Genomic DNA, 27,215 nt, shown 5'->3' with positions numbered 1-27,215 from the left:
CACGCCTCCCACCCCCATCCATATGATATGCACTACTCCGATATGAGGACATACGATCTACCTTGGTCTTGAAATTGCAGTAACAAGCCATTATCGTTATTTCTTCATTTTGGGCTGCTTGCTCTTTTGGCTTTTAGTGATGAAATAAGTCAGAGAGTAGGAGGATTAAGTGATCATTGCTAGAGACTAAAGTAAACATGGACTCGGTTTGTCAGGATGGGAACAGAGCTGTGCACTACTCACAGACTGTGCCTTTGATTAAGTAACTAAAGAGAATAACAATTTATTAGATAACTATTAAATGGTTCCACATAAGATATCACAGTCGAAATTGTTATGTAGCTCATTCAGTTTTGCCTTACTGTGGCCAGTAATCATATAGCTAACCTCCCTATATAATCCCTTTAGGCCTTGTGGTGCATCTCTTTTGCTCAACACAGAGTACTATGTACTGCAATGGTGTGGCAAGTGAGGTGAAAGGTGGTGATTATTCTTGGGACCTAAAGCTACCCTGGTTTTACCAGCCCTACAATACAATTGTGATGTGGAAAAAGAGTATTGTGGGGCCCAGAATTCCTCGCAGCACCCCCGTAATGCAGATCCTATTATATTAATTCATAGCACCTTTTATTTTTTAATCCGCCTTGTTGTCGCGAAATAGGCCTTTTTTCAGGACAGACATTTTGGCTTGTTACTGAAGGAAGAGCACAGAACTAATGTTCCATTCAAGCATCCCAGTAAGTCATACCAGTGATCCATCATGCACAATAAATCTTTTTTCACATCAGACATTTTACCTTGTCATAGTAGGAGAAGCACATGTGTTACTAATAACATTAACAATGGCTCCATTATATTGAAGGGTCCCATTAAGCCCTGACAGTGTGAAAGTGAGTTAGCATGCACAACACCTTTTCAGGCTCCTGAGACCAAAGCAGCTAAATGGAACTGATACCGCCGTGATTCATTTCTTTATTTATACCTGCGCTTGTCCTTTGTACGGAATGTCAAAATTTAGAAAGAAAAGGGCCCAGTCTGTAGTCCTGACCGGAACAGCTAAATGGAATGCAGCCATTATTAAATAGTTTCAATTACACCTGTGCTTTTGCTGTTATTGCTTCTTAGAAGAACTAATGGTTTTCCTGTAAAAAAAATAAAATAAATAAATAAATAATAAGTATTATTAAGTTACTGTATTAACTGTATAGCTAATGGATGGATTCATTAATTATGCAGTTCTTTTATGTCCATGTGTATGTGAGTGAGCACGCGCGTGAGCGGATGTGGAGGGGGGGCGGGGGTTGATGAAATGTAGCGTGGAGTGTAGTTTTTTTTTTTTTGTAACCTCTATGACTTCATTTCCCAGACTGCACCGCGCCCCATGATGTTCCCACCAGCTGACAGACGGTGAAAGCCTCTGCCAGAGCTGTCGGTGGAGTATCCACTCGTCGGTAGCCCGAGCGGACTGGAAATCCAAGTCGAGCATCGCCGGAGTGGACCGCCTCGCAGCCTGGGCTGCCGTCGAGCACCTCGCTTGGTTCAACGAAAACCAAAACAGCGTCCAGTTTTCATCCCGACTTTCCCAGACTGGGAGCTGGGGGGGGGGGGACGTTCGGTGTCAGCTAACTTCCACAATAGGTCGCTGCGTCGCCGGACGGCTGCATATGTCTCATTTGAGCCCAACGGTTTGACTCCAGCCCTTCCAGCCGTGCCCAATGCTGAGGAATGGATAGTGTGTCCGTTAAAGGTGGGAAGATGGTCGAGAGTGATGATCAGCCGGAGAGGGATAGTGGCGGTGGCGCAGCGATGGCCGCACTACATCAATGCGAGCTCATCCAGAATATGATTGATATCTCCATCTCCAGTTTACAGGGGCTACGGACCAAATGCGCCGCGTCCAACGACCTCACGCAGCAAGAAATACGCACTTTAGAGGTAACGAGCTTTTTCAGACGTGCCAGAGCCCCGTCCTGCGATAGAAAGCCGCCTAGTCAAATTGCGGAGTCATGAAGCCCTAACGCTACGTCCGCCTCACACAGGCGGAATATGGGCTGCGAGCGAGGCGCCCTGTCGCTGGGTGTCAGTGAGCTGGGCACATTTGAATCGCCTCCGGTAATACTACAGGGTCTGTGCATTGAGGTGAGGATGGCTCGAAAATCGGAATTCAAGCCTCGCCTCGCGCGGTGGGCTCCGTGATCTCCCGGGGATCCATTTGCTCGTGTGACCTCGTTCTCCGGGGTGGAAGTATTTGCCAGGAGCCTCTCGGATAGTTCACAGCACCGTGCTGTGCAGCCGAACGCAGCCTGGCCTAATGGCACACATTCAATAATCCGCTGCCGCTGTTATTTACGCTCCTGTCTTCGGCGCTGCGCGCGGGATTTCGCGTCCGGAGCTGTAGGCCCGCGGGACACACGCGAAACGAAAAATGTACGACGTGTTCCATGTGCTTATCCGTTTCCTCAGCCGCGAGCAGGCAGAGTTGGTGCGCGCGCGGGCTTCCCCGCATCTGGACGCAGATCCAGCCCGGTCGTGCTGGGATGACTTGACATTGCTTCGCGCAGGAGCCATGCCTTTGTAGGGGCCTCAGCACATCGTACTATAGTGGGCAGTACAATAGAGAAGTCATGGCCAGGTAGCATGCAGGCATCAGCAGAGGATGCACGCAGTATTTTCAGTTTCTAGCCTTTCAGCCGTTACCTTGCACATGTAAAAATGTTCTTAAAAAATTCAGATGCAGATTGGAGCGACTCCTCCAACAGTACCCTTTATGAAAAGGCCTGTTAATGTTTTTTGAATCATAGCGCCTATCATTCCTACTATGTGAATTCTGTAGTAATGTTGTTACAGTCCTTCTCATAAGGGTCAGTTAAGCTCAGGCCTGCATGCTTCCAACCGCGGGATGTTTACAGTCACATACTGTTTTTGTAATATTCTTCGCTGCGAGATGGCTGAGGGGAATCTTGTCATGGAAAGTACTGCTTCGTTGTTGTTGGTAACAATGCGATGGAGGGGACAACAGGCCCCGCTCCTGCCGAGGAGGGTTGCTGCGTGTGTCTGTGTTGGGTTGTGGAGGGTGAAAAGCTGATACGGTACGTTCTGGTGAGACATGGAGTTGTGAAAAGCCCTGGCTAGAAGGTGGATCGTTGTGTCTTTGGAACAGACTCCAGACGTACTGACATTGTAGAGACAATGGTAAATGGGATTTCTGGCTCATGGTTTATTTAAGCATTATACCTTGGATAAAAAGAATATTCACTCCTGATTGGGTAGAGGCTATCAATTATCCATGTCTGTTTTATTTCTGTATAACCGAACACCCAATGAGCAATTGTGCCGTTGCCCCTAAAAACTAATGTTCCAGAAAGCTCTGAGCGTTTAGTTTCAGCCAAGCAGCGATGCAATAGCCCGGCTGGACTGGTTTACAAGTGACCTTCAGAATGGTCAAGAATCACGGCTGATGAGGAAAGCCCTTTTTCAAGCAACATTATTTAGTTGCAAAGTTACAGTTTACTGTAAATCCTGTTACTCATGAACCGTTTGGAACAGGTAGCAAGTCAGGATTGCCTGCCCTAAATATGCATTTGTTACTGTGATGGTAGTACCAAAGTCTGTAGGAAAAAGATATACCTCAGAACAAGGTAGAGATGACAAAGCAGTTCTGTGTTATGGTTTTTTGTTGTTGTTGTTGTTGTCGTTGGTTTTTTTTTGGTGCAGCTTTATATCCAGTTGGATAGTGTGAATGTCTACAAAATAATTTGGGAGCTCGCTTGCTGGCTGGCAGGCATCAGGTGCAAGTTGGCAAGCTACTGTGTGGGAGCACATTTTCACAGGCTCAAGAAAAGAAGCCTGGTATTAAATGAAAAATTCAAAGTATTAACTGAAATAGAAACCAGACCAGATCAGTTTGCCTGTTTGTAGTTGTCCATTTGAGCCCCTGACCCCACCCCCACTCCACTGCTTTTGTACAGTGAGTGACAATGAAGCTCATTTGCTGAACTTAGCACTTTGTCACATCTTTGTTTTCTAAAGCAAAATGATAGTTTATCGAAATACCGGCCTTATCAGGTTAAAGCGTGTCTGGTTTGAACGTAGTCCGCTGAAATAGTTTTTACAAATAAATGCGAAGTGAAGTCCATGGCATGCCCTCCTCTAAACGCTTTAACTCCTCATTATTTGTTGTCATGCGTACCTCGTCACTGTGTGGAACAGGACGTGATCTGGCAGAGTACTTCCTGAGGTGTGCTGTCTTGTAGACGCATTTTGCACTGGCATTGTTCTACATGACAATGGACAGGCTGTGCTGGTCACACGTGTTTCTTGAAGGCCATGAAATCTGCTCTGAGGTCTCTTTCCTGTGGTTATGAGGCTGTTGTAAGGGGCTATCCCTGAAAGTCAGAGGTGCAAACGGTGGGCCCGGATACCGCAAGTTAGCTTTAGCGGGTTTGGTGATTGTAACTGTACTTTTGCCTCCAAGGTCAAGCTGTTTCTTAGCAATTTCTTAGGTCATCTGAAGATTTATTTGTGCTGTATGGGCCTTTTATCAGTGTCAGTTGCTTTTTTTTCTTGTGATGTGTTCATAATATCACCGTTTGTTATTCTTATGGTATCTCTACTCAGTTGAGCGAGTGTAACTAGATCTGGCTACACATCAGACCTTTATTGTAGCTGCAGGTGTCCCTTTTAGTTCTTTTTATTCATTCTTTAAGTTTTATTTTTGACTTCTAACGTATTCTACTGATACTTACTTTCTACTGTTTTACTGTCATTTCATTCATTATCATTTTCTCCATTTTTATACTACTTGTATGTGTTAAGTGTGGAATCTCTGAGCACTTCCTCTGGCTCTTCATTCATTTGGAAATACTTAATGATCAAACCAAGTAGTTTCTTGCTTTGAAAATAATTTCCTGTCATTCAAGCAAGGGGAGCCAGTCACAACAATTTAAACAGAGATGTAAAAAAAAAAGAAGCAATGGAGAAGACTTGAAAATGACTTGAAAATGAGGCAAGAAATGTATCCAGCTTCGACATACAACGTTTTCTCCGTGTTGAAACCCAACCAAACCTCTTTTTAGCAGTTCTTCCAGTTTGGCATGACAAAACAGGGATTTTAGATCAGCTGGTGATTACTGATCAGGCTCTTCATAACGGTCAAATATTCATCATTGCCATTGCTGAAAGGACTGGTCAACATGTCTTTTAATAATCTTTCAAGTGGAACTGACAGGGTATAGGGTGCTGTCTTGATCAGCAGTCTTACTTCCTATGTTCTTACTGGCACACTGTTTTGAAACCTCGTCTTGCCATAAGTGTGCACTTTCACTTCTTGCTTTAGCCCTCCTTTAGATTTCACATGCCTCGTACAGTTCAAGTCAGCAGATTAGGAAGTTAACCATAGATTTCGCCTGAGTCTAGATCCTAGTGCCGTTGATAATTTCAAATTTCAACCAATATGTTAGGTGCTGCATTTCATACATGCTCAAGACATCCTTAAAACCCTATCTCTGTTGTGTCTGAATCCTGACCGGTCATGTGAGGAGTGTGGACCTAAAGGCATGCCGTGGTCTTGAAGTTCTAGCAGGCCCACTGGCTTGCGACTGCCACACCAGTTTCTAGGTGATCCCATGTAAATCACTCTGACATGAGAGATGTCATCACTACTAAAGCTGTAAGCCACTTTAATTCATGTGACAAATTTGAGCGAACTGCGTGAGGTCAAAGCAGTTGTCACTCTCGTGGTGCAAATGGGTATCAATCCCATACTGCACTGGAGGGCAATCAGGAGAGGCTTGAACTCACTTTATACTTTCATTGAGAGAGCTTTATTATTCCACTTGAACTGTGTGTTTTTTCAGCCTTGCCAGTGAGAGGATAATGATACTGGCCTCTCAAATGGAGTGCTAACTGGTACTTCTCTTTTCACATGTTAATCCCACTCAGCCTGGTGTCTGCTGCCTCTCATGCTGCCTCTGTGTTACTTTTACTGTAGCTGTTTATGTATTCCTGGCTTTTGCTTTATCATTCCCACTTAAGCTGCCTTAGGAGCTTGTGTATTTTAAAACCAGATCCAAATCAGTTTACATGATCCAGACACTTAGAAACATTAACATAAAATCACCCAATAAACAGTAGAACTCAAGTGTTTTGCTTATGTGCCGTGTTTTACACAACCTTAAACAAGTGTTAAACGTTGCTAGATATTTACTCCTTGCTGTAAGTGTTTATATAAAAGCAATTCAACGTCTTCCCTTGTTAATCATTGCTTCCTTTAGTGATCAGCAAACAGCAAAGCATCACTCTGTTTTGTCTCCTCATGGTGTCGGAGAGAGTTTGCTGTGCGCTCGTGGTGCGAGCTGTTGTGGCTGCATCTATATTTAGACATCTTTCTTCCTACGCGTTTTCAGGGTTGGTTGTTAAATAAGAAAATCAAATGACGCGCAAAGAGCCTGTGCAAGAGGGGAGAGCAGGGAGGAAAGGGGAGGGGAGAATCGAGGCCAATCCGCTGGGCTGCTTCTGATGACATGACAACCGCTCTGTGTGTGCGTGTGTGTGTGTGCGTGTGTGTCTGTCAGGGGCCTAGGAGAAGACAATGGAGAATGTCGCTCACATGAGGGTATGGAGGAAACACAACTCTAGTGACTGTAGCAACGTTGACCCTGTCTCTGTTTCCTTTTTATTTCTTACAGTATGGGTGGTGTAGTCAGTAATAATGGACTGGATGATGTGGAAATCAGGATGGTTGAACAGTGTAGGCAGGCCTTGATCTATTCTTAAACTGAGTCAGGATGAGTTGCATTACATCCTGTAATTTTGAGGTCTACTGTACTTCTTTTGTGGAAAGTGGGGGTGGGGGGTGAGGTTTGCGTGCCTGAACTCCAAATCATGAGGAAGTTAGCATAATGTGTTGAAATGGTTACAGTTACACTATGTTGTAGCTATATATGAATATTTAACGAACTTGAATTATTATAGAGAATGTCCTCAACCCTAATAATCTTAATTTTAAATATTTTTTTTATTCATTTGCATCTGCCCATAATGCACAAAACTTGTTTATTGTCTACTATTATCAGCAGTCACATTAAAAATGATACTTGTAAATGATACTTGATATTTAAAATGGTTCCATTGGCCACATGTTCTCTTGTCATATAAGTCACAGTGTAAGCTTAAAGAAGGCCAGGGGTCTGTCTTTCCATGTGTATGTTGTCAAGGCCTGAACAGACACTAACCTTGCACAACCTTAGCACAGCGCGTTGGAAGCCACTCCTTCACCCCCAGCCCCCCCCCTCCACCAGCTCGGTGCAGGGGTCAACTCACACTGGTGATTACAATACTGGAGGAGGGGCAGCAGGCCATTGTCTGGGACTGTCAACCATGTATATCCACCCCACCACCCTAAAAGGTCCATGTGACCTGACCTCTGCATAACTGGGCCTGCCTGGTTCCATTGTGTTTTTGTCTTTTGACATTGTCATCATTTTTATGTGTCGATTAGATTGTGCATCAGCCGTAAAACACCAGCCTACTCACCCCGGTTTAAATGCATGATCCTTTATAAAACGTGTCCTTGAAAGCAATATTAAAATTTGCATAAAATTTGCATTATCTGCCAGCGGGTTGCAACTGTCACATTCCATGTTGACTGTGACACTGACTTTAGCCGGCCCATATAAAGACAGAGGAGCCTGCAGCCTAGGACCAAAAAAAACAAACAAACAAAGAAACAAAACAAAAAACAAGCTATTGTGACGCTTTGTGGCTGATATTGGTAATATTGTGTACAGATGTTTTTATCTCGGATTGAATTTGTATCATTGATTAACCGAGTAATAAATTGTCAGTCAAAAATGTTCAAGAACTACTAGGTTTTGCTTTGACCTTTAATGTTTAATCTATACATTTTGTTTGATCCCAAAATAACTTAGTTGTTAGTATGACTGATTTAAGGGGTGTTTTTATTCAGTGAGTCTGCGCTGATAACAAGAAAAATGAACCGACCTTCCTGAGCAAATAGCATTCTCTGGGGTAGAGCATTGTTGCTCAGTTCTCCGATTGGCCATGCTGTCCTTGGCAGGTGCACCAAAAGTGGCTGTGTCAGCGAGAGCCTCGAGAAAACAATTGGAACAGTGGGTTCTGCTCCCCGAGTCTACTGTGTCAGGCAGGCCACTGCTGGGACTCCTGTCCTCTCTCTGGTGGCCGACACACCGGCTGTCACTCATCTGCTCGCAGCATTAGGCCATCGCAATGGTGTTGTTTAGCTCTGCTGACAGGTGGGCTCTGACGCCATTTCTCCTCCCCCTCCTCCCACCTCCAGGCCACACGTCAAACACTGCTTTCTCCACTCTGCACCAAAAATAATATGCAAGGGACCCGTCATTATCTCTTGGTTTGTTGATGTGCCTGACTGTGCTCCCAGCACAAACACGCACATTATTGATGGGGTTTAGGGACTTGTGTGCTTGTGTAAATCCTGTCCACCTTACTTATTCAGGATGATAATAGGTTAAAGTGAATGCTCCGTGTGTGTGAGTGGAGATAAAAATGTTGGTCATGTTTTGAAGCTACGGTAGCTATTGTCCTGTGGAGACACGGTGACATTTGTATGTTGAGATGTATTGTGTCTGAGCTCTGTGTTTCACATGTATGGGAAAATCCCACTGAAATGTTGCTGACGACTCAGAAGAGGGGTTGCTAGGTAACCTGACGTCACGGGACTGCACTAGTGCATAGGGAGGTAAAACAGGAGGCTAGCTCATTAGCCACATCGAGCACAGGGCTTTTACAGCTGGCGATGCTAGTCCAGACCTCACTAAATTACACAAAACTCAGACAGGTAATGGGAGCCGAGGGAATGTTCTGTGAAGCTCTGTAATTCTAAATTTGATTATGTAATGGATATGAAATTTATCACTGCTTCACATTGTTTAGTCTCCCATGCTTGTCTACCACCATGTTTGCATCATGGATATATGTGCTTCCAGCCCAAATGTGTATAAATGAGAACGCCCGGGGGTGTTGGGGGAGGGGGGCTATCTCCCCCCTCCACCCATAGAATGAACAGCTCTGACAGGCTTACCTCAAAGGTCAAAGCATGCAACTACAAGGAGGTTCAAACTCAACAGATACCAGTGAAGCAGATAAACATACCAGTTAAATGTAGGACTGTTTTTCACTTTGGGAGAAGGCTGTTTAGGCATTGTGACATGTAAGGTCAATGTCATACAAGTTTACATTTATGCATTATGTACTGTATGTATGGCTGTTTTTTTTTGTTTTTTTGTTTTTTTTTGTTTTGCATTTATCTTTTTCTGCTGAACCAAAGTCTTTTGTCCTCGCTTGTAAATTTTGAAAACTTTTTATTAGCTTACATTCAGTAATGCATGGCTGTATTATTATTATTTTATAATGCTCTCAGTGCAAGTGATAATTGATGAGTAATTGCGGAGCAGAATAGCAGCTGTCAGAGTAGACACAGAGAGCATTACCCTCCTTTCCATCCTCTTTCTCTCTCTTTCATCGCTCTGGCCCACAGTGGAGATGCTTTAGTTAGCTGCCGCTGAAGCAGCCTTTCTACATCCCAAGGCCACCCTTTCTGAGACTGGCTGTATGATTTTTTTTCTGTGCGGTTGGAGAGTGGATGTGTCATGGAGAAAGTTGAATGAGCAGAGAAAGACACTCCTCATTGTTCCTCGGGCACTTGAGAGGTGTGTGGCGGGTCGAGAGGTAGCTAGTGTTGCACAGCTCATCTGAAGGTGCTGCTGTAATGGACTCTTACAGATAGACCGTGCGATAAGGAGACGCATTATAGTGCCGCGCTGAGCTGCACAACGTGGGCCACTGCAAACCAACACCATGGTGTTCATTGTAATACTTACTCACAGGAGCACTGCACTTTACATTGGCTTGGAAAGCGTTGAGGTAAGGTCTCACACCTATTATATGTCATTTATGGAGACTTTGAATGTTTTGAGACAAAGAGTAGAAGAGTCCAGTGTAATCGTGTACATAAGTGTAGGTTAAAGGCTTTGGGGACAAGTCTAGCTTTGAGAATTTTGATGTCACTAAGCTGCTTCCTCGTTCCTTGTGCCAGCACCGCAGATGTTCTCATTAGATGACCAGCTCATTGTTACTCTGTATAATAATAGCTGTTTATATCTAATTAATTGTCTTGTGCACTGAGGGCACTGGGAAATGGGGTTAAACAAACACTGGAGTCATTACTGCAGGTACATTGAGTTCGGAATGGAAAAACAGTCACTTGCATCGGGTTAGTTTTGACTGTATTGAAAAGGCATGTGCTGTTGGAAAATAAATAGCAGTCTGAATCAGATGAGGTGATGATAATGCTTGATTGGATGTCACCAGAGATTCACCAGAGATTTATTTAGAAAATGTAAAAAAAAAAAATATACATGGTATTGCAGTAATAATAAAATCCACATACTGCATTATTTTTTGTGTCATCTCACTAAGGCCATCTAAAAAAACCAAACAATTTCAGTGCCAACACAGAGGTGTGACAGATATCCTCCTCAGTGAAGGCCCGCTTCTTAGCTGTAGCTCCTAGTGCACCATGAGTCTCCCTTCTAACCTGCCCCTCCCATCCACGCTGTGTTCTCTATTGCTCCCTGCAGGTGAAGCTGATGAAATACATCTGTAAACAGCTGCAGTGCAAGCAGAAAGTGCCAGAGACAGAGAAGCCCGAGGCCCTGGACAGCTACCCACACCTACGAGATTGGCTACGCACCATCAACCTGCGACCGGAGCTCATTGGGGTAGGTCATGCTGTTTTGTGGGAGAGTCGGTGTCTCTCGCTCTTTGTGGCCTGGGTGGCTATGTTTGTGTCACATTTATCTGGATTCAGCATGTGTACTCAGTCCCCACTCACATGTGCGTGAGGAATATTTGACCAGTGACCATCAAAATGCCTTTCTGAAAGAGAAGCTCAGTCATTTTTATGATCGTCACATTTAAGCTGCAGACAGCGGCAACAAATCTGAACTTGAGCTGACTATTTCTGAAAAGCCTTTGTTCCATAGTTGTATTTTCACGGCAATATTCAAAACGTGTTCCATGAGACTAATATAGCAAGCAAATTGATTGCTCACCGTCACTTAGAAAAGATATACAGTACTCGTCCTCTTCCAAACAAACCCCTCAGGTTGACTAAAAATCTACAGTATTTCCGCACCTACTGCCATTTATATCTTTGTGCCGCGTTAGTGAGACTGGAGAGTGCTTTGCATACAAGTGTGTGAGGAATTTGTCCATAGAAAATGTTTATAGTCACGTAAATGTAAGAGAGGCTTATTTATCTTGTTCCAACTTACAAGACGGCTGGTTTGCGTTGCATTCTTTAAGTTATTGCATTGCACCAAATATGCTTCTGCCTCTGCATAGGAAGCCACAGTGTTAGTGCTTAAGGTGCTGTTTAGTCCCTGTCTTTTCCTTACACCAGCCCCTTGCAACTAGCTGCTTAGACACACCTGACAAAAACGCATCACATCCATTCATTTCCTTATTTTGCGACTTTATTGTAACTGTCATTCTACCACATGATTTGTTTGTCATATTTTGTTGTAATTTTCTCTCCTTCCACTGACTCTCCTTCCTGTGCTGCTGTAAACCTTTGTAATCCCTCTCATCTACTGTATATTTTTATTGACCTTGTCTGTCTGTCTTTGTTTAGAGACCTAACTCTGATCTGCTTATTTTAAATGTTTCTGCACTTGTTATTCTATAATATGTCTGAATCTTGTGTGTGCTTTTTATTTGGTTTCACGAGATTGATTCATATCTGATTACTTGTAGTCTGTTGAGTCATATCTTTCATGCTCAGTGCTCTGTTTGCCTTTCAGTTTAAACCTCACCACCTTCCCTTCAAAGAATTGAGCTGTGCACTAGAAAATGAGGGTTTTTTGATAGCATAGTAAAAGCGCTTTTTATATATCTTGTATACCAATGGTGATTTCCCAAAAGATGTAGAGCCTCATGGCATGTTGATGACCCATTTAAACATTATTAGATTGAGATTTTTATGATGCATGACCTCACTCTATACTATGAGGCCTGGATTATATAATGAATGGGCCAAAAGCATTACAATGAGTTTAATTAGTTTTTTCTTTTAAATACTGGAACACACCCTCTCTGCTCAGATGCTACAGCTGACAGTGAGGCATTGCAAAATGTTGAACAAGCATGTGGATGCCATGTCGCTAAGCTTTTTAAATGAGCACGTGTGTCTCTCTGTGAACAAATTCACTTTGTTTGCGGCTCTAATAAGCAACCGTATATCAATGAACGCCGGGTGCATTTTGAGCCAGGCTGATGTGTAACCAGAAACTTAAATTGTAAAGCTTCACCAAAAATTGGGTTTAATTGTACTTTTTGCCTGAGTGCACTTCTCATTTGGTATGGTTACATTTAGAGGTCTTTTCAGTTTCAGTGCTTAGTTTAGCCACAGTGTGTGCACATGAGATTTATATTCTGAGGATTTGAATATGCCATCAGTGAGGCGCCCATATTAACCAAAACCCACTTGATGTAATATGTAGATTCAACAACAATGTGATATTAATTGCTGTGCACACATCAGTAATACTGTATCAAGGAGACCCTAGTATAGCAATCATTTCCACAAACTACTGTATGTCGTTCATGGTGTTAAATTTTTATGTTATTATGAGTGAGGAGGTGGGAGGGGAGCAGAGGGCCCACAGCCACTTTTGAACATCACATCACTCACCCCTATGATTGTGTATCTCCCTGTGTGCGTGTGCGTGCTTCCTTTTGCTTACAGCGTACACATGAGTGTGGGAGCTTGCCCTAGTTTTCTGATCAGTGTTTGCCCTCTCGGAGCAAGGGTTTAACCTGACTGATAAGCGATTGCATACTTCCCATGCCAAAAAAAAACATCCTAACATCACAGTTCAATCACTTGACTGTCTCCGATTTCCTTCTGTGACCCATGAATTGTTGTTTCTGCCATCATCTCAGCTACTGTCGCAACAAAAGAACATTAAATAAACAGTATATACCTCAGGTTTGTAGGCCTCCATCCATACAGCCTCAGTGTTAAAACCCCGAAACCCCAAGCAATGTAAAGTCAAAGTTACCATTTTGATATAGGTTCCCTTTGCTACTGTGGCAAGTAAGCATGCAAGAAGAACGTCATAGTCAAAATATGTCACAATAATGAACTACAAATTAAAATTATAGATGATTAACTTGCTATACAGAGGATCACAGGCACAGTCACACGAGTCAGTGTTTTTTAAGTTGTTATAAATGTAAATTCCTCCTCCAGCACCCTGTTGCTCTCTCTCGATAATGTTTGTTTCTTCATTATGTGATAGAATATTTAAGCTCACATTATAATGTCTAGTTTGAAAAGCTGAAAACTATAAGCAGTCATGTTGTCACATAGTGGGGACCTGTAACTTCCCAGTTTTTGAGGAAAAACATGTCTTCATGTCTTTCTTTCACATTTTATTTTATTTTTATATGTTTGTACACACATAGTGACACACACACAGACATTTTCAGTGTGATTGTGAAGCAAAGCACATTGCAGTGTATTCAGTCCCAGCAGCTATGTGCATAAGCCTATGTCCATATGAATATTTATACATCTGACTTTTTTAACTTTTAATTGTTACGTAAAAATGGGAAACTTTTTTGTACCTATTCTTAAGCATTGCGTTCTTACAATTTCAATTGGTAGCCTGTCAGTGCTATCTATATCTATATATCTGCCTTATCAATGGCTACGTGCACAATGTTGTGATATGTATATCCTTATATTTTATATTTGTTTCTTTCACCTCTGCACAGTGATCATTCTATTTAAGACTGCACTTTACTTCATCCGTTGCGTAGATGTGTTTTTTAGAACCGTCTGGGTGAATCTAAAGGCACATAGCTGACTCTCAGACAAGGGAATAAAAAATAATGAATGGACACTGATTAAATCCTAGTTCAAGGATGTTGAGAGTCTTGTTGGTCTTGACCCCTGTAGATTTCTTAAGGATTTAAGTGCTGTCTTAAATTTTACATCTACTGATACAGGCGTAAAACCGCATCGGCAGTACTGCACAATCTGCTGGCCATGACGTCGAGCACACAGAAATGTTAGAAGAATTTGAGTTGTTTTTTTTTTATTGATGAGTCTCTTTCTCCTGAGAAACAAGTGTCAGTTCTATTATGTCCACACTAGTGGTGGTAAGTTTTAGATACAAGAGAGGAGGGCTGGGTTGATCTACATCTTGTTTCTGAATATACAGCAAACAATCACCATCAACCGATTTCTCCATACTGGCTGATTGTTTTTCTTGTTGTAGAGCTTCCCAGTGATATATCGTGTATGTTTCTTGTGTTTTTTGCACATCCTCGAACAGTTACTGAGTGCTCGCCATCTTTTCTTCTTTGTATCGCTCCTCTGCAGGCAGTGGAATCGAAGCTGTCCCTGGATGCATTGCTGCAGATGACAGGTGCTCAGGTGAGGGATACAATGCGAAGACTAGGGTCCAGTTCGGAAGAATGTGCCAGACTCAGTGCTGCCCTCTCCTGTCTGAGGAGTGCCACTGAATCAGGTATGTGTGTTTGGGCCATGGGAGCCTCGCTGATCAAATGCATCACATTGTAGTCTCCTTGGATTTTTTCTACTAGTCTTTTTTTTTTTTTTTTCTTTTTTGGGTCTGTATCATCTCCTGTCCAGGAGGTGAACTGAGGGAAGATGGAAGTCTGTGGCTGTCTGAGCCCGCCAGGAGGGACAGCGGTTCTCTACTGACTGCAGACCAGCTAACCGGCCTGGGGACTCCACTTCGCCCTCACAGTCCCTCACCTCTAGCCCGCCCATCCACCATCCACTCCACCCCATCCACACCCTGTGCTACCCTCCCTCATCCCCGCTCAGGCTCGGTGTCAACGGTACCCACACCTGAGGCGCTGGCATCCCACGTCCACAGTGAAAGCCCCCTTACAGATCCGTTCCCCATGTCCTTAGCTCGTGCAGCTCGGCTTCACGGACACACTTCCACCCCACCCATAACTCCACCGTCAAAGAGGCGTCACCGACTAAAGCCGCCCTGCACTCCTCCGCCTCCTTCCCGTAAAGTGCTGCATCTACTTCCCAACATCACCCTGACGCGCAGCAAAAGCCACGAGTCCCAGCTGGGCAACCGCATTGAAGACCCTCCAACCAACAAGTAGGTGCTCAGATCCAACTGTTTGGACTAACACACTGTTAAAAAATGTATGCGTGTATTTATCAACTAAACTGGCAAACATTAGAAACACAGCTGTGCACATGTATGCAAATTTTATCCACTTTTATTCTGGCGATGACACACAGAGGGGAATATTCGTACATACTGGCCAAGCTGTCCTTGAGCGCTGTAAAATGAAAAATTTAAACTCTGAAGGGAAAACATTTCGATGAGAAGTCTCCAAATAGCAGCAAAGGGTGCTGTGTCCCACATAAATAAGCATGATCATGGTAGTATTACAGTACCTACTGCGTTATTAAAACTTGAATATAAATTGCTGGCGCCGTTTTCCTAAAAGCGTCTGTCCAGTGTCTCGTTCTCGCTGCAGTCGTACACAGTGTCAGGACAGGAGCAGAGCAGAGCTTAGATTCGTACTCACATTCGCTCTCCCTCTTCCTCTTTCATATCCTTTCACATCCTGCCTGTTGCTCTTTTGCTCTCACTGTATGAGTGAAGCTAATCCCCACATAGATTCCCAGAGATTATGAGTCATGTCAAAACAGGAAGTATTTCCTAGGACTAATTCTTAGGGGGTGGCAAGACAAACACAATCTCTCTCCCTTGTTTTTCTCTCTCTATCTCTCTCTCCCTCTATTGTGATTGGATGCACACACACACACAAACAAGCCACATGTTTATCCATAATATCCTGTCTGTTTATGGAAAGCTTTAATGGAAAAAAAAACAGACAAAGGCAGATGTAAATAAGCCTGACATAGATTCAGTGCTTCTAACACACACCCAGACAATCCTGCGAGTTTACCCAGGTCACAGGTCTGATAAATGATTGAACAGAGCGGAAGATAAAATTAGACAAATAGATTGTTTTTCCTACGGTGATTACTCACATGCCATATGTTCATGTGTGTGAACAAACCAAAGAAATGGCACTGCTTGGTGCTTCCTTGTCCTTGTGAGTTAAGGATGTCACCCTGGCTGTGACCCTGGCTATCCCATGCTATTTAGGTACCCCAACATGTCTCTCTCCATTCCTTACATAACCTGCATCATACAATATGGTGTGCAAGCGAGGCTGTGGACGTGGTATCCAGTGTAGTTTTTGCCATTATACAAGAGCTACAGATACTCAATTTTTTTTTTTTTTTTTTTTTTTGCTTTCCGTCCCTTTAGATGTGTTAGAAAGAATAAGTTATTTCTCAATATGCAAGTCAACGGGAATGGATGTGAGGACTTGCCCTCTCGCTACCCCACCATGTCTGCGCGTACCCCTGGAGTGACCCCAGCTGCCACCACAGCAACTTACACCCTGCCCGGCACGCCCACCCTAATGGAAGAGCACAGCACCCTTAAGAGTGAGTCATTAATGTGTATACATTTTTATTTTGCTGATTTGGTGAATCTACCTGTTTGACATGTCAGGAATAGTATGTTTAGATTAGACTGTTTATCTATAATAACCTGTATAAAATTACTGGGATTTCCTTACTTAATAAACATAGTTTAGTTGTGTAATGGGTTCTGGAAAATGACCATTCCTTATCTCTATTTTATATACATCCATGTATTTGTGTGTGTGTGTGTGTGTGTGTGTGTGTGTGTGTGTGTGTGTGTGTGTGTGTGTGTGTGTGTGCGCGTGTGTGTGTGTGTTCAACAATCATTTGTGCGTAGAATCACACACCAGATGTGGGTTGACCCTGTCCCAATGACAAAATCTTAATTTTTAAATGCCACGTTTTTTTTTGTGATTAAACACTGGTGTCACTGTCTTTCTCATCATAAGCCAATCCTCCCCTTAATATTTCTCCCTTTCTTTCCTTCCCTCCATCTCTTTGTCCCTGGCTAGATAACGTAGCAGTGCATCGCAGCTCCCCACAAGCAGTGAGGAGGGACATAGGCCTAGCAGTCACACACAGGTAGATCTTTCTTTTACACAAAACATGTTCTATCCTAAGCTTATGTCATAATAAAGAAAACAAGCTAAATTTGTTATCGAAGAAAATAACCATATTAATAAAAACTCTGCAGTAATGTAATACTGTAGGTCTAACCAGTTTTTGTCTTCGTCCAGGTTTTCAACCAAGTCCTGGCTGTCCCAGACCTGTCAGGTTTGCCAGAAGAACATGATGTTTGGGGTTAAGTGCAAACACTGTCGGTGAGTTGAGCGCGTTCTATTTAAAAGGCACTTAAATCAACTTGAAGTGATTTAGTTATTGTTTGAGACATTCTAACAGTAGCATGAGAAAGCTCTGTCAGGGTTTGATTTTTCGGCCATTGGGGCACATGTGATTTGAGAACTGGAGAATCTGAGGCCTTGAATAGATCTTGATCTGGACTTGAAGAGTGCTTCTATGTGCCACGTGCTGATCGCCACTGAGTCTCTCATGTGCTGCCTACTTTCTGTGCAGGTTAAAGTGCCACAACAAGTGCACAAAGGAAGCTCCATCCTGCAGAATCTCCTTTCTACCAAGTAAGTTTTGTTTAATCCTCAATCTGCAGTTGATACACACAGTGTATTTTTCATACATCCGTGTACATACATTGTGACATTACCAATTTCTGTTGTAGTTGCCAAAATTCGGAGGACTGAGTCTGTTCCATCTGATATAAACAACCCTGTGGACCGGCCGCCAGAAGCACCGCAGTTTGGCACACTACCTAAGGCCATTACGAAAAAGGTGAAAAAAAGGCTTAGGAGTTCAGCATTACAGCACATGGTATCGCGTATGTAGTCATTTTAGACAATGCTGAATCATGGCCGAATTAATTGATATGACACTTTGATGTTAACTACGCAAGTGCCCCGAAAGTGCTAGACTAGAGCCTTTATGAAAATGAAGACCACATTTGCCCTAATTCTCACTGGTTCCTGACGCACATATGGCCTCAATTTCTCCCTGATTTCATTCTATGTGTGTTTGTTTTGGAGAGAAAAACAAGTTATTCTCCAAGTGATTTTGTCATCAGCTTTCCAGTATTTCCACCATCTGCCCTTACAAAACATTGTTAAGATTAGCGATGCCCTTCCAATTTTATGCCATCAAGCAATCGTTCTTTCTCCCATATTGCAGCCCGTCAGATTTCCCTTGAAACTGCGCCTGATTGCTGCAATTTAAATTAGAAGCTGTAGAAGTCATGTAAAATTTAGAGTATGGCTATTACCTATCAGGCCTGTTTAGTGTTGTGTGCATCCATCCCTGCTCCACCAGGACCATCCTCCAGTGCTGAACCAGCTGGACTCCAGCAGCAATCCGTCCTCCACCACTTCGTCCACACCTTCCTCCCCGGCACCCTTCCAGCAGAGCAACCCCCCCAGCGCCACTCCGCCGCCCAACCCCTCGCCCAAGGGTCACCGGGACAGTCGCTTCAACTTCCCAGGTAAGCTCAGATACAGACGGTCACATGGAAAAGTGTAGCTGGCTACGTAGCCTGACAAACCCAAACAAATAGGGACACACACAGCGCACATACTGAAATGTGCATGCCAGCATTATACTCTAGATTTCTCATCGTTATGTAGATTTTTGTTCATAAATCACCAATCGTGCTCAATAGTATGTAATAGTATGGGCCTCATATACTCTCCTCTTCTCTCTCCGTATATGACATTAACACCGAAGAACAAATGGCGCTTTTTACCAGATCTGTTCATTCAAAGCTTTTCTAACCAAGAGTCTCTCTCCGTGCCATGCTTGATGGTCTTTCCCTTCTCTTTTTGCAAAAGCTGCCTGTTACTTTCAGCATAGACAGCAGTTTATCTTCCCTGGTGAGTTGACGGTCCCAAAATGTCATGCTGCATTGCTAGTATCCCATCGTTCCACTCTCCAATCCTTAGATTCCCTGCAGCTCTCTCTCTCTCTGTCCTCTGCATGTTTGCTTTTAGGGTCGTAGCAGTCACTGTAGCTGTCTTTTCACTGTGTGCCAGCAATAGGATTGCATGTTGATACTTAGCAGCCTTTTGACACCATCTGCTGGTGGTAATGGGACATTGCATGAGCAGTCATGTTCTGTGTGTGGTGGGCTATGAGGCTTTCCTTTTGCTCCTCTCATCCCTTCCTGAACCGTCGTATGTTTCTCTGCAGATGTCTCCAGTCCGGCTAATTTGCACTCTGATGTCCTACAAGACACTGTGTAAGACATTTATATTAAAAAAAAAAAAAAAAAATCAATTTCATTTAATTTCAGTGATGAAACGGTAGTTAAATTATTTAGTTTTTCTTGGATTTTACCTCTCTGATATCAATTCTCTGTACCACAGCAGTGAGATAGAGCAATCAGCGGATGACATACATGCTGAGCTGGTAGAGGACGAAGACGAAGAGGTAATGTCGCCACGTGTGTGCAGTCTACAAACTACACTTGCAGTAGTTCAGGTTTTGCTGTCAGTATAATGAGGTTGTTCAGAGTCACATTTCTGAAATGAATCTGGCGTCACATTCTGAAATAAAATGAGCTGAAGGACTGAAATGCTCAGATCTCATTAGAGTATTAATGAGTGTTAACAACCATGGGAAGCAATGGGCTGTTGCCACAGAATTCAACCCAGATCATCATCAGATAAGAACGTCTGAATGGGCATGGGTCAAAGTCATAGTGAGTGCTGTTATAATATAATAGCAGTTATTCATGTCATTAAAATACTCAGTTGACAGGTTGCTCTCCAAGTGAGTGGCCTGACATTAACCAAAAACGAGATGTTCTTTGACATGTGTTTATTGGAACGAGGCAGACCTGTATGGCTGTGATTATGCTGAAGTTGTGATGTTCTTAATTTAACCAGGAGAGTCTTGCTGACATGAAAATCTTTACATCTGAGACAGCAACAATTATAAGTCAGCAATAATTATAAGTCGATGCTTGCTCACGTTTCAGCACAATTTTCAACCGCCTCATCCTCCATTAACATTAACATTCCCAGGCTTTAAAGATATTGTATTATGACGATTAAGTCACTATATACTACCTGACAAATGAAGTAGGGAGATGCAGATAGTGTCTTTTTTATAATTTGTAAGAATAGAAAAAATTGTTAATAAGTCATTTTCCTAACCTAACCTACCTTTTTTTGGATAGACTTTACGTTTTATCCTTTTATACATAGTAGAATAACAAAACCATCCCCACACTCTTGTAGGAAGGGGAGGAGGAAATTGAGGTTGAAGATGAAGACCCAGAAGCAGTGGAGGAGAATGAGGAAGAAGAGGAGGAGAATGAAGATGAAGGAGAAGACGAGGATGACGGGGAGGAGATAAGGATGAACGTGGGCTCAGACGGGGAGTTGGATGGCGATGAGCTGGATGATCTGCCCAGCTCTCGGGGGAACCAGTGGAAGGGCCCCATCTCCCGCAAGGCGAGTCAGACCAGTGTCTACCTTCAGGAGTGGGACATCCCTTTTGAGCAGCTGGACCTCGGAGAACTCATAGGAAAGGTGAAAAATCTGAAACAGACATGAGTTGTACATATATCATATTCTGAAAGGGCACTTTTGCTGAAGTTGCGCTTTATTCATGCAGGGCCGCTGGGGCAAAGTGCATAAGGGTCGGTGGCATGGCGAGGTAGCTATCCGACTTCTTGAGATCGATGGGAACAATCAGGACCATCTGAAGCTCTTCAAAAAGGAGGTGATGAACTACAGACAGACCAGGCATGAGAATGTGGTCCTCTTCATGGGGGCCTGCATGGCTCCACCCCACCTGGCCATCATCACCAGGTAAGATCAGAATGATCAAACACACCTCTAAAATGATTTTTAACCTGATTACATGTTTTTATCTTTAATCTAATCTTTTCCTCTCTTTTCACACAGTTTCTGTAAAGGGAGGACACTGTATTCAGTTGTTAGAGACACTAAAAACACTTTGGATATTAATAAGACAAGACAAATCGCTCAGGAGATTGTAAAGGTAAATGTTTCTTTTATATCTTTTCAAGGCTCTCATTGATAGATTTGATTTTCTAAGATCCAAACCATGATTTAAGCATTTAGAAGTGCCAGATTTTTATGTCCAGAAACTGGATTTGAAACAGGAATTCTGTATTATAACAAAATCAAAGATATTATTATTGACCAATAAATATTTTTCTATTTTTGTATATATTATATATTAAAGAACTGTCACTGTTTGTCTTCTGATACAGGGAATGGGCTATCTGCACGCTAAAGGCATTGTTCACAAAGATTTGAAGTCAAAGAACGTTTTTCATGATACCAATAAAGTCGTGATCACAGACTTCGGGCTGTTTGGGATCTCTGGAGTTGTTCAGGAGGGGAGGTGAGGAAAACCACTCGGAGGCCTTAAAAACCCAACCTCAGCTAAAGCGCTGTTCACATCACTCTACCATTACCTGGGGAGGTCCAGTAATTGGTAATAATTGCCGAGGTCCGCAGTGGCTCCAGTTCGGCAGGCATCTCCCTTGATGGATGTCTCCTGTTTGTAAAATCTGAATCATTTCCAGTACTCTTTTGTTTTTGAAGAACATTTACAACACGCAGCTTGCTAATTTTGTACTTCCTTTGTGTAGGACTTTATGAACAGCTGTTTTGTATACAGTAGTTGGAGTTGGGCAGTACCTAGTTACTGCATTTTCCAGTCAAGTTAATGTGTCTTTCCATCCAGATTTTCCACTCCATTGGTTTTGATACTGAAAAATGTTTACCTGTTTTTTGTTTTTGTTTTTTTTTCTTACCAGGCGTGAGAATAAACTAAAACTTCCACATGGCTGGATTTGTTATCTCGCACCAGAGATTGTGCGCAGAATGAGCCCAGGTAACAATGAGGACCGCCTTCCGTTCTCCAACGCAGCGGACGTGTACGCCTTTGGGTAAGCTCTGCACACTCACAGACACTTACAGTAGTTAAGTTTAAGCTCCGGAGGACTAAAAGAGCTCTTACTTTTGCTCTCCCCCCTTTAAGCACCATTTGGTATGAGCTTCAAGCTAGGGACTGGCCAATCACCAACCAGCATGTGGAAGCTACCATCTGGCAGGTTGGGAGCGGAGAGGGCATAAAGAAGGTCTTGGCCGAGATCAGCCTGGGCAAGGAGGTCACTGTGAGTTGAATAAGAAGCATTAGTGTGTCAGTCATTGAGAAAAGCAAGTGTTTACTCTGCTCTGATATCAAGATGATGCGATACGTGTAAGATCATTCCAGGGAGGGCATGGCTCAGTGCATTGACCCAAAGTGGTTTGTCGCCTCAGGAGATCCTCTCTGCCTGCTGGGCGTACGACCTGAGAGAGAGGCCGACCTTCACCCAGCTGGCCGACATGCTGGAGAAGCTGCCCAAACTCAACCGCAGGCTGTCCCACCCAGGACACTTCTGGAAGTCTGCAGAGTAGGTATCCAGAAACGAAGGACAATGTGAAGACACTGGACATGTGAAAACAAGCCAAAAAAAAAACCAAAAAAAAAACTCTTAGTCCTTATTGTGTATCTTCTGATTCCTTGTGGTACAACGGCTTGTCAGTGATGACCCTATTAGTCATTGACTACAAACAATATGAGACTAAAGCAGAATTGTTTTTCACCCTCGGGGTTACAGAGTCTTATTTATAAATGAGATTCATACATGGATATTTGTTTGATATATTTTGAATATAAGATAAGAGAAATAGGTTTGAAGTATTTCTGCCCAGCACCACACATGACCAAAAGCGCTCTGTCACTGCACCATGGCATACTGTAGATCTTCTCAGCTACTGTCGCTTGCTCTCAAATGAAATGTGAACTTTGTGGTCTATATATGTGGACCTGAATTGTCAAGCATAATTTATTATGTCAGAAAGAGCATAATTAATTATAAAACTCATACACACAACTATATAATTGTACATTATATTCCTATTAATGTCTATCCTTGTGCATATGTGAAACAGTAGTAATCTCTTGGTTAACTGTGTGTTAAGTCATTTAATTGTGCCCACTGTCATCAAAGTATAAATGGGGGCCATTTTGTGACACATCATCTTAAGTTGAGAGTAACTGTCTAAAGTGTGAAATGACCAAGTTAAGACTGAGGTAAACACATACAGAAACTAGAGTCAAGACAGTTTTCGGACCTAAAAATACGGAAAAATTCATTTTTGTTTTTCAGTTTTTACCTAATGTGTTGTCACCTGCATTGGTTTGCGGTAATCCTGTCCATGGCTACCCAAGAATGGATTTCATCTTCTTTTTACCCAGACCAACTTATGCTTTCACTCTCTGCAACCACAAACCCATCATGTTTATTTACATGGATTCTTTACAGTTCTGCTTTCGCACCATGTTTCCCACTTGTTTTCTGCTTCTTGTTTATGATTTGCTTTTTCATAAACCTCTGTCATGTTCCTGCCAAGACTACATGCAACCTTCTTTTTTATTTACTGTAAAACCAGGAGTCAAGGGCTTTTCGCTATGATCCTGAATAGGTTAAATGCTGGTTTTGTTTAGCTGGATGATGGGAGAGATGTTTTCTTTAAAAGAAAACAATACAAAGGAGTTAAAGAGGTCTGCTTGGGCATTTGATGGTAAAATTAATCTTGATTGAATTTGCAAAGCCTGACCTGTTTTTCTTGTTTAACTAATTTACATGTATGTATAATCTTGCTGCTTTTCAAATTATGCTTTCTTCACTGTAAGCCTGTTACACTTTCACTAACCGTCTAACGTTTGTGTTTTTCTTTGCTCTTTCCTCTCTTTTCTTATTCTCTTTTCTAATCTAGGTTGTAGCAGTCACTCTGAAACATAAGCAATGCAAAACAAAGCCTGGGTCTGCCTTGCATGCTCCTGAATCCTTAACTCTTACAGGATTGATCAAAGCATTGCCTCTGCCTGAAACAGACACAGCTTCCACTAATCCACAGTCTGATCTTCCATGTCTAACCGTTGCGTTTTCTTGTTGGGAAGAGAGGATCAGTGGACTGAGGTGCCGCGTGGGGACAACCACCGTCGTCCTCCGCGCTTCCCCCCCTTTGGCCTAATATCTCTTTGCCTTCCTATTTGGTTTTGTTCTGTGATGTTGTTCGGGACTCTGAGGCTTGTGAATAACTGGCTTGTGGTGTCTGTGCTGAGACTGACTGGTGTGCTGTGGTCTGTGCCTGCTGATGGCTGCCCTGTCCTCGGCCTGCTCACCTTCTCTGTGCTGCTGTGACGTGGTTGTTCTCGCCGGGGGCCCTGACCACACGGTTCTTTTTCTCTCTTCATACACACACACACACACACACACACACTCGCGCACACAAACAAACAAACACCCTGCTGGACATAAAATGAACCCTACTACCAAATGGACCACTTCATTTATCTCTGTTTTCCCTGAGGGGTTGACACACATTTGACAGGCTGCTTGAGTGATGTTCTCAGACCAACTGCCTCTCTGCTCCTCGCCCTCAGTTTTTTAATGGTTGTATGATGGCATGTGCTGAGATTTTCACCTGCCCATGTCTAGACACAATATGCACTTTGTCAACAGGAGAAAAATAATCATGAACTCTTTTTTTTGTTGTTTAGTTTGGTTTTGAATAGTCATATTTGCAGTGTTTTCTTTGATTCTTCAGGAGGGTCTCAGAGGCTCAGACAGTGTGATATGCTCACTTGTATGCTGTCTTTTTGAAGTATAACCTGTTAAATTTACTGTTTATTGGATGCAGTTGACAACAGGGCACTGATGAAGACTTCTGTATGCTAAACGACAGTTGAAATGAAAAGAAACAGGTGAAATATTCCCTTCATCATTCACAATCCACAGGGGAATAGAACAATGCTGGCTATTTATGATTAAAGACTTTGTAATAATAGTGTCCATCAGTTGAAGTGTAAAGTGCACTTTATAAGAATATGAGTTCATTAGAAAGCTCCTTCTTTCAAGAAGTTGAGTGATTTCATTATCTGCGCAAAAAAAAAAAAAAAAAAATCAGGAACCTGGCGCAAAAGTGTCCTATATCTTCCTAATACATTACCTCTTGTGCGTGCTTGTGCATACTGTTTGTGATTGCAGGCTTCAGTTGGTGTGCTTGTATTTATGTGTTGTGTGTGGGTGCACGTGCGACTGAGCGAGCGTACTGTGTTGGAATACGTAGGGTTGGTTTTCGTAAAAGATTGCAGTAAATGTTGTGTTGTAAATCCAATGGTATGTAATGTATATACATTATTTAATGTATAGCAAATTAACATGATTCTTCTAATATTTGTATAAACATTTTATATGTAAACTACATCACAACATTTTTGAATAGGTACTGCTATGGCTTTACAGATGTGTATATATATTTATATTTTTTTCATGTATAAAATACTGTATAAAAGCTGTACAATTTTTAGAATGGGCCAATACATCTTTTTTTATGTTACTGTAAAAATTCATATTTTTGTATTGCATGTGACTACCATTCTGTACACGCAGTTTCTGTTTTCATCCATGGAAGACAATAAAATGAGGCTTGTCATGTAACAACAGATTGGTTACTGCTATGTTACCGTACTAAAATAGTGTACACAGTGTGCATACTGTATATACATACAACTGAAACATCATTAAGGTTCAAATAAAAAATAAGCTTGTACTGGAATGACAGTTTTACAGAAATATAGAGAAATGCAGACAAAGGTATGTAAAAATGTAAAATATGCAGATTTAATGAATTTGATGATAATACTTTATTCTTGCATCACAGCAGCTCCATTTGCAACATCCCGAAGAATACAAAAATAAGGACAAGAGACAAGGCTACATACATTTAACTTAACATTCCGATCACAGAAGACATATTCCAGTCCCTACAACGCACATTTGATCTGGGCTTAAATGCCCTATTTGATTTTACGATTGACTGGTGCACGAAACAGTGCTTGAGCCTAACCGTATTATATCCTTGAACCCTGTATCTCCAGTTTGATGGTAACAATTCGCATTAACTGTTCAGGACACGGTTGCGGTCAGAGATAATGTTGTTGGCCAGCCTCAATATGATACTATGGTAGGCTAATTCGTAGAGTTTCTCAAGGAGTTGGACTACAATCTTTGAGCAGATTCTCATTTGGTGGAACAATCTTTTCTTTAAAGTAGTGGGCAAAGACTTATCCCGTATAGTATTACAATACTCTAGAACACTCATGATCACAGAAGTAAAAAACTAAATAAGAATTTGTCTACTTACCCCAAAAGACCTAAGAGCTTTGTTTTTTTTTGTTTTGTTTTGTTTTTGTTGACTTGATGTGGCCTTATCTAAGAAACAAAAAGGAATTGTAATTCTAAGACAGTGATTACAGACAGTTATTAAATTGGGACAAAGATGGGAGGTTCATGAATATGTGGCAGCCAAAGCAAATATTTATTTACAACAATAATTCTACATTTTACCAACCAGTGGATTGCGTCGGAAGAAGAGCTGAGGCTTATACACATATCAAGAGCCCGCTAAGTTTAGCCCCTGCAGATAAAAGAACTGAAAGAAAGAAAATTGACCCTTTTCCAAGGTCAATAATGGGCCCTCATGCTCATTTAAGTAGAAGGTTATGTAAAATCTTGTAGCAGCTGCATTGTGATCAAAGTTCCGCTTTGCCTGTAGGTGGCATAAAGACCCAACAGAGTCTTTATATTATGAACCAAAAGTGAGAGACAGTACTGTTTTGTTTTGTTTTGTTTGTTTGTTTTTTTAATTATAGTTGTGTACATTTGACATTAAGTTGGGTCAGATCGTTTTTGTGGCACGGTATACTTTTTTCATTTATGTACTCTGCAATATGCAGGTGCGAAATGAGTCATCTTTCTATGACCTAGAACAACTGAATCTGCTTGTGTGAAAATGAGCTAGAGTCAAAAAATCGAAATCGAAATCTGGAAACCACTTGAACTTGTAGGTTTGTCAGCATGAATGTCTGAAGCTGCTCCAGAATGAATTGTGAGACATTGAAAAAGGTGACTAAATGTGCATTTATAGGACCTCTCTGGATAACAGCATATTATCTAGTTCAAAATTGTTATACTACTATAAAGTGCCACTACTTC

The 27,215-nt window shown here is 42.2% G+C and overlaps 1 protein-coding gene across 5 annotated transcripts; it reads left to right on the top strand.

Moving 5' to 3' along the window:
- Positions 1 to 1,375: 1,375 nt before the first annotated feature.
- Positions 1,376 to 25,640, top strand: ksr1a (kinase suppressor of ras 1a). Of its 5 annotated transcripts, XM_040150611.1 has the most exons (22): positions 1,376 to 1,747; positions 1,866 to 1,935; positions 10,638 to 10,778; positions 14,450 to 14,597; positions 14,723 to 15,212; positions 16,404 to 16,585; positions 17,077 to 17,146; positions 17,302 to 17,385; positions 17,639 to 17,700; positions 17,799 to 17,908; positions 18,440 to 18,608; positions 18,955 to 18,996; positions 19,313 to 19,361; positions 19,489 to 19,552; positions 20,365 to 20,658; positions 20,744 to 20,940; positions 21,037 to 21,133; positions 21,369 to 21,502; positions 21,921 to 22,052; positions 22,145 to 22,280; positions 22,429 to 22,562; positions 23,932 to 25,640. In XM_040150611.1, exons 3-22 carry the CDS (start codon positions 10,647 to 10,649, stop codon positions 23,936 to 23,938), a joined length of 2,733 nt encoding a protein of 910 aa, XP_040006545.1. In that variant the 5' UTR covers positions 1,376 to 1,747; positions 1,866 to 1,935; positions 10,638 to 10,646; the 3' UTR covers positions 23,939 to 25,640. The 5 variants fall into 5 exon arrangements, with proteins under 5 accessions (XP_040006545.1, XP_040006541.1, XP_040006543.1 ...); XM_040150607.1 differs by having other exon boundaries at positions 1,376 to 1,935; XM_040150610.1 differs by lacking the exons at positions 1,376 to 1,747; positions 1,866 to 1,935 and adding an exon at positions 9,685 to 9,921.
- The last annotated feature ends 1,575 nt before the right edge of the window (positions 25,641 to 27,215 follow it).

The sequence above is a fragment of the Xiphias gladius genome, chromosome 17, assembly GCF_016859285.1.
Source record: "Xiphias gladius isolate SHS-SW01 ecotype Sanya breed wild chromosome 17, ASM1685928v1, whole genome shotgun sequence".
Taxonomy (NCBI): Eukaryota; Metazoa; Chordata; class Actinopteri; order Istiophoriformes; family Xiphiidae; genus Xiphias; species Xiphias gladius.
Note: the sequence above shows the minus strand (reverse complement) of the source record. Positions and strands in the feature narration are given on the sequence as shown.

Excerpts from the sequence above, each read along its gene's own strand:
- ksr1a (XM_040150607.1), top strand. The coding sequence starts at position 1,726 with ATGGATAGTGTGTCCGTTAAAGGTGGGAAGATGGTCGAGAGTGATGAT. Across the intron at positions 10,779-14,449 it reads TGCGACCGGAGCTCATTGGG|GCAGTGGAATCGAAGCTGTC; the intron begins GTAGGTCATGCT and ends GCTCCTCTGCAG. Across the intron at positions 18,609-18,954 it reads CAGTCGCTTCAACTTCCCAG|CTGCCTGTTACTTTCAGCAT; the intron begins GTAAGCTCAGAT and ends TTTTTGCAAAAG.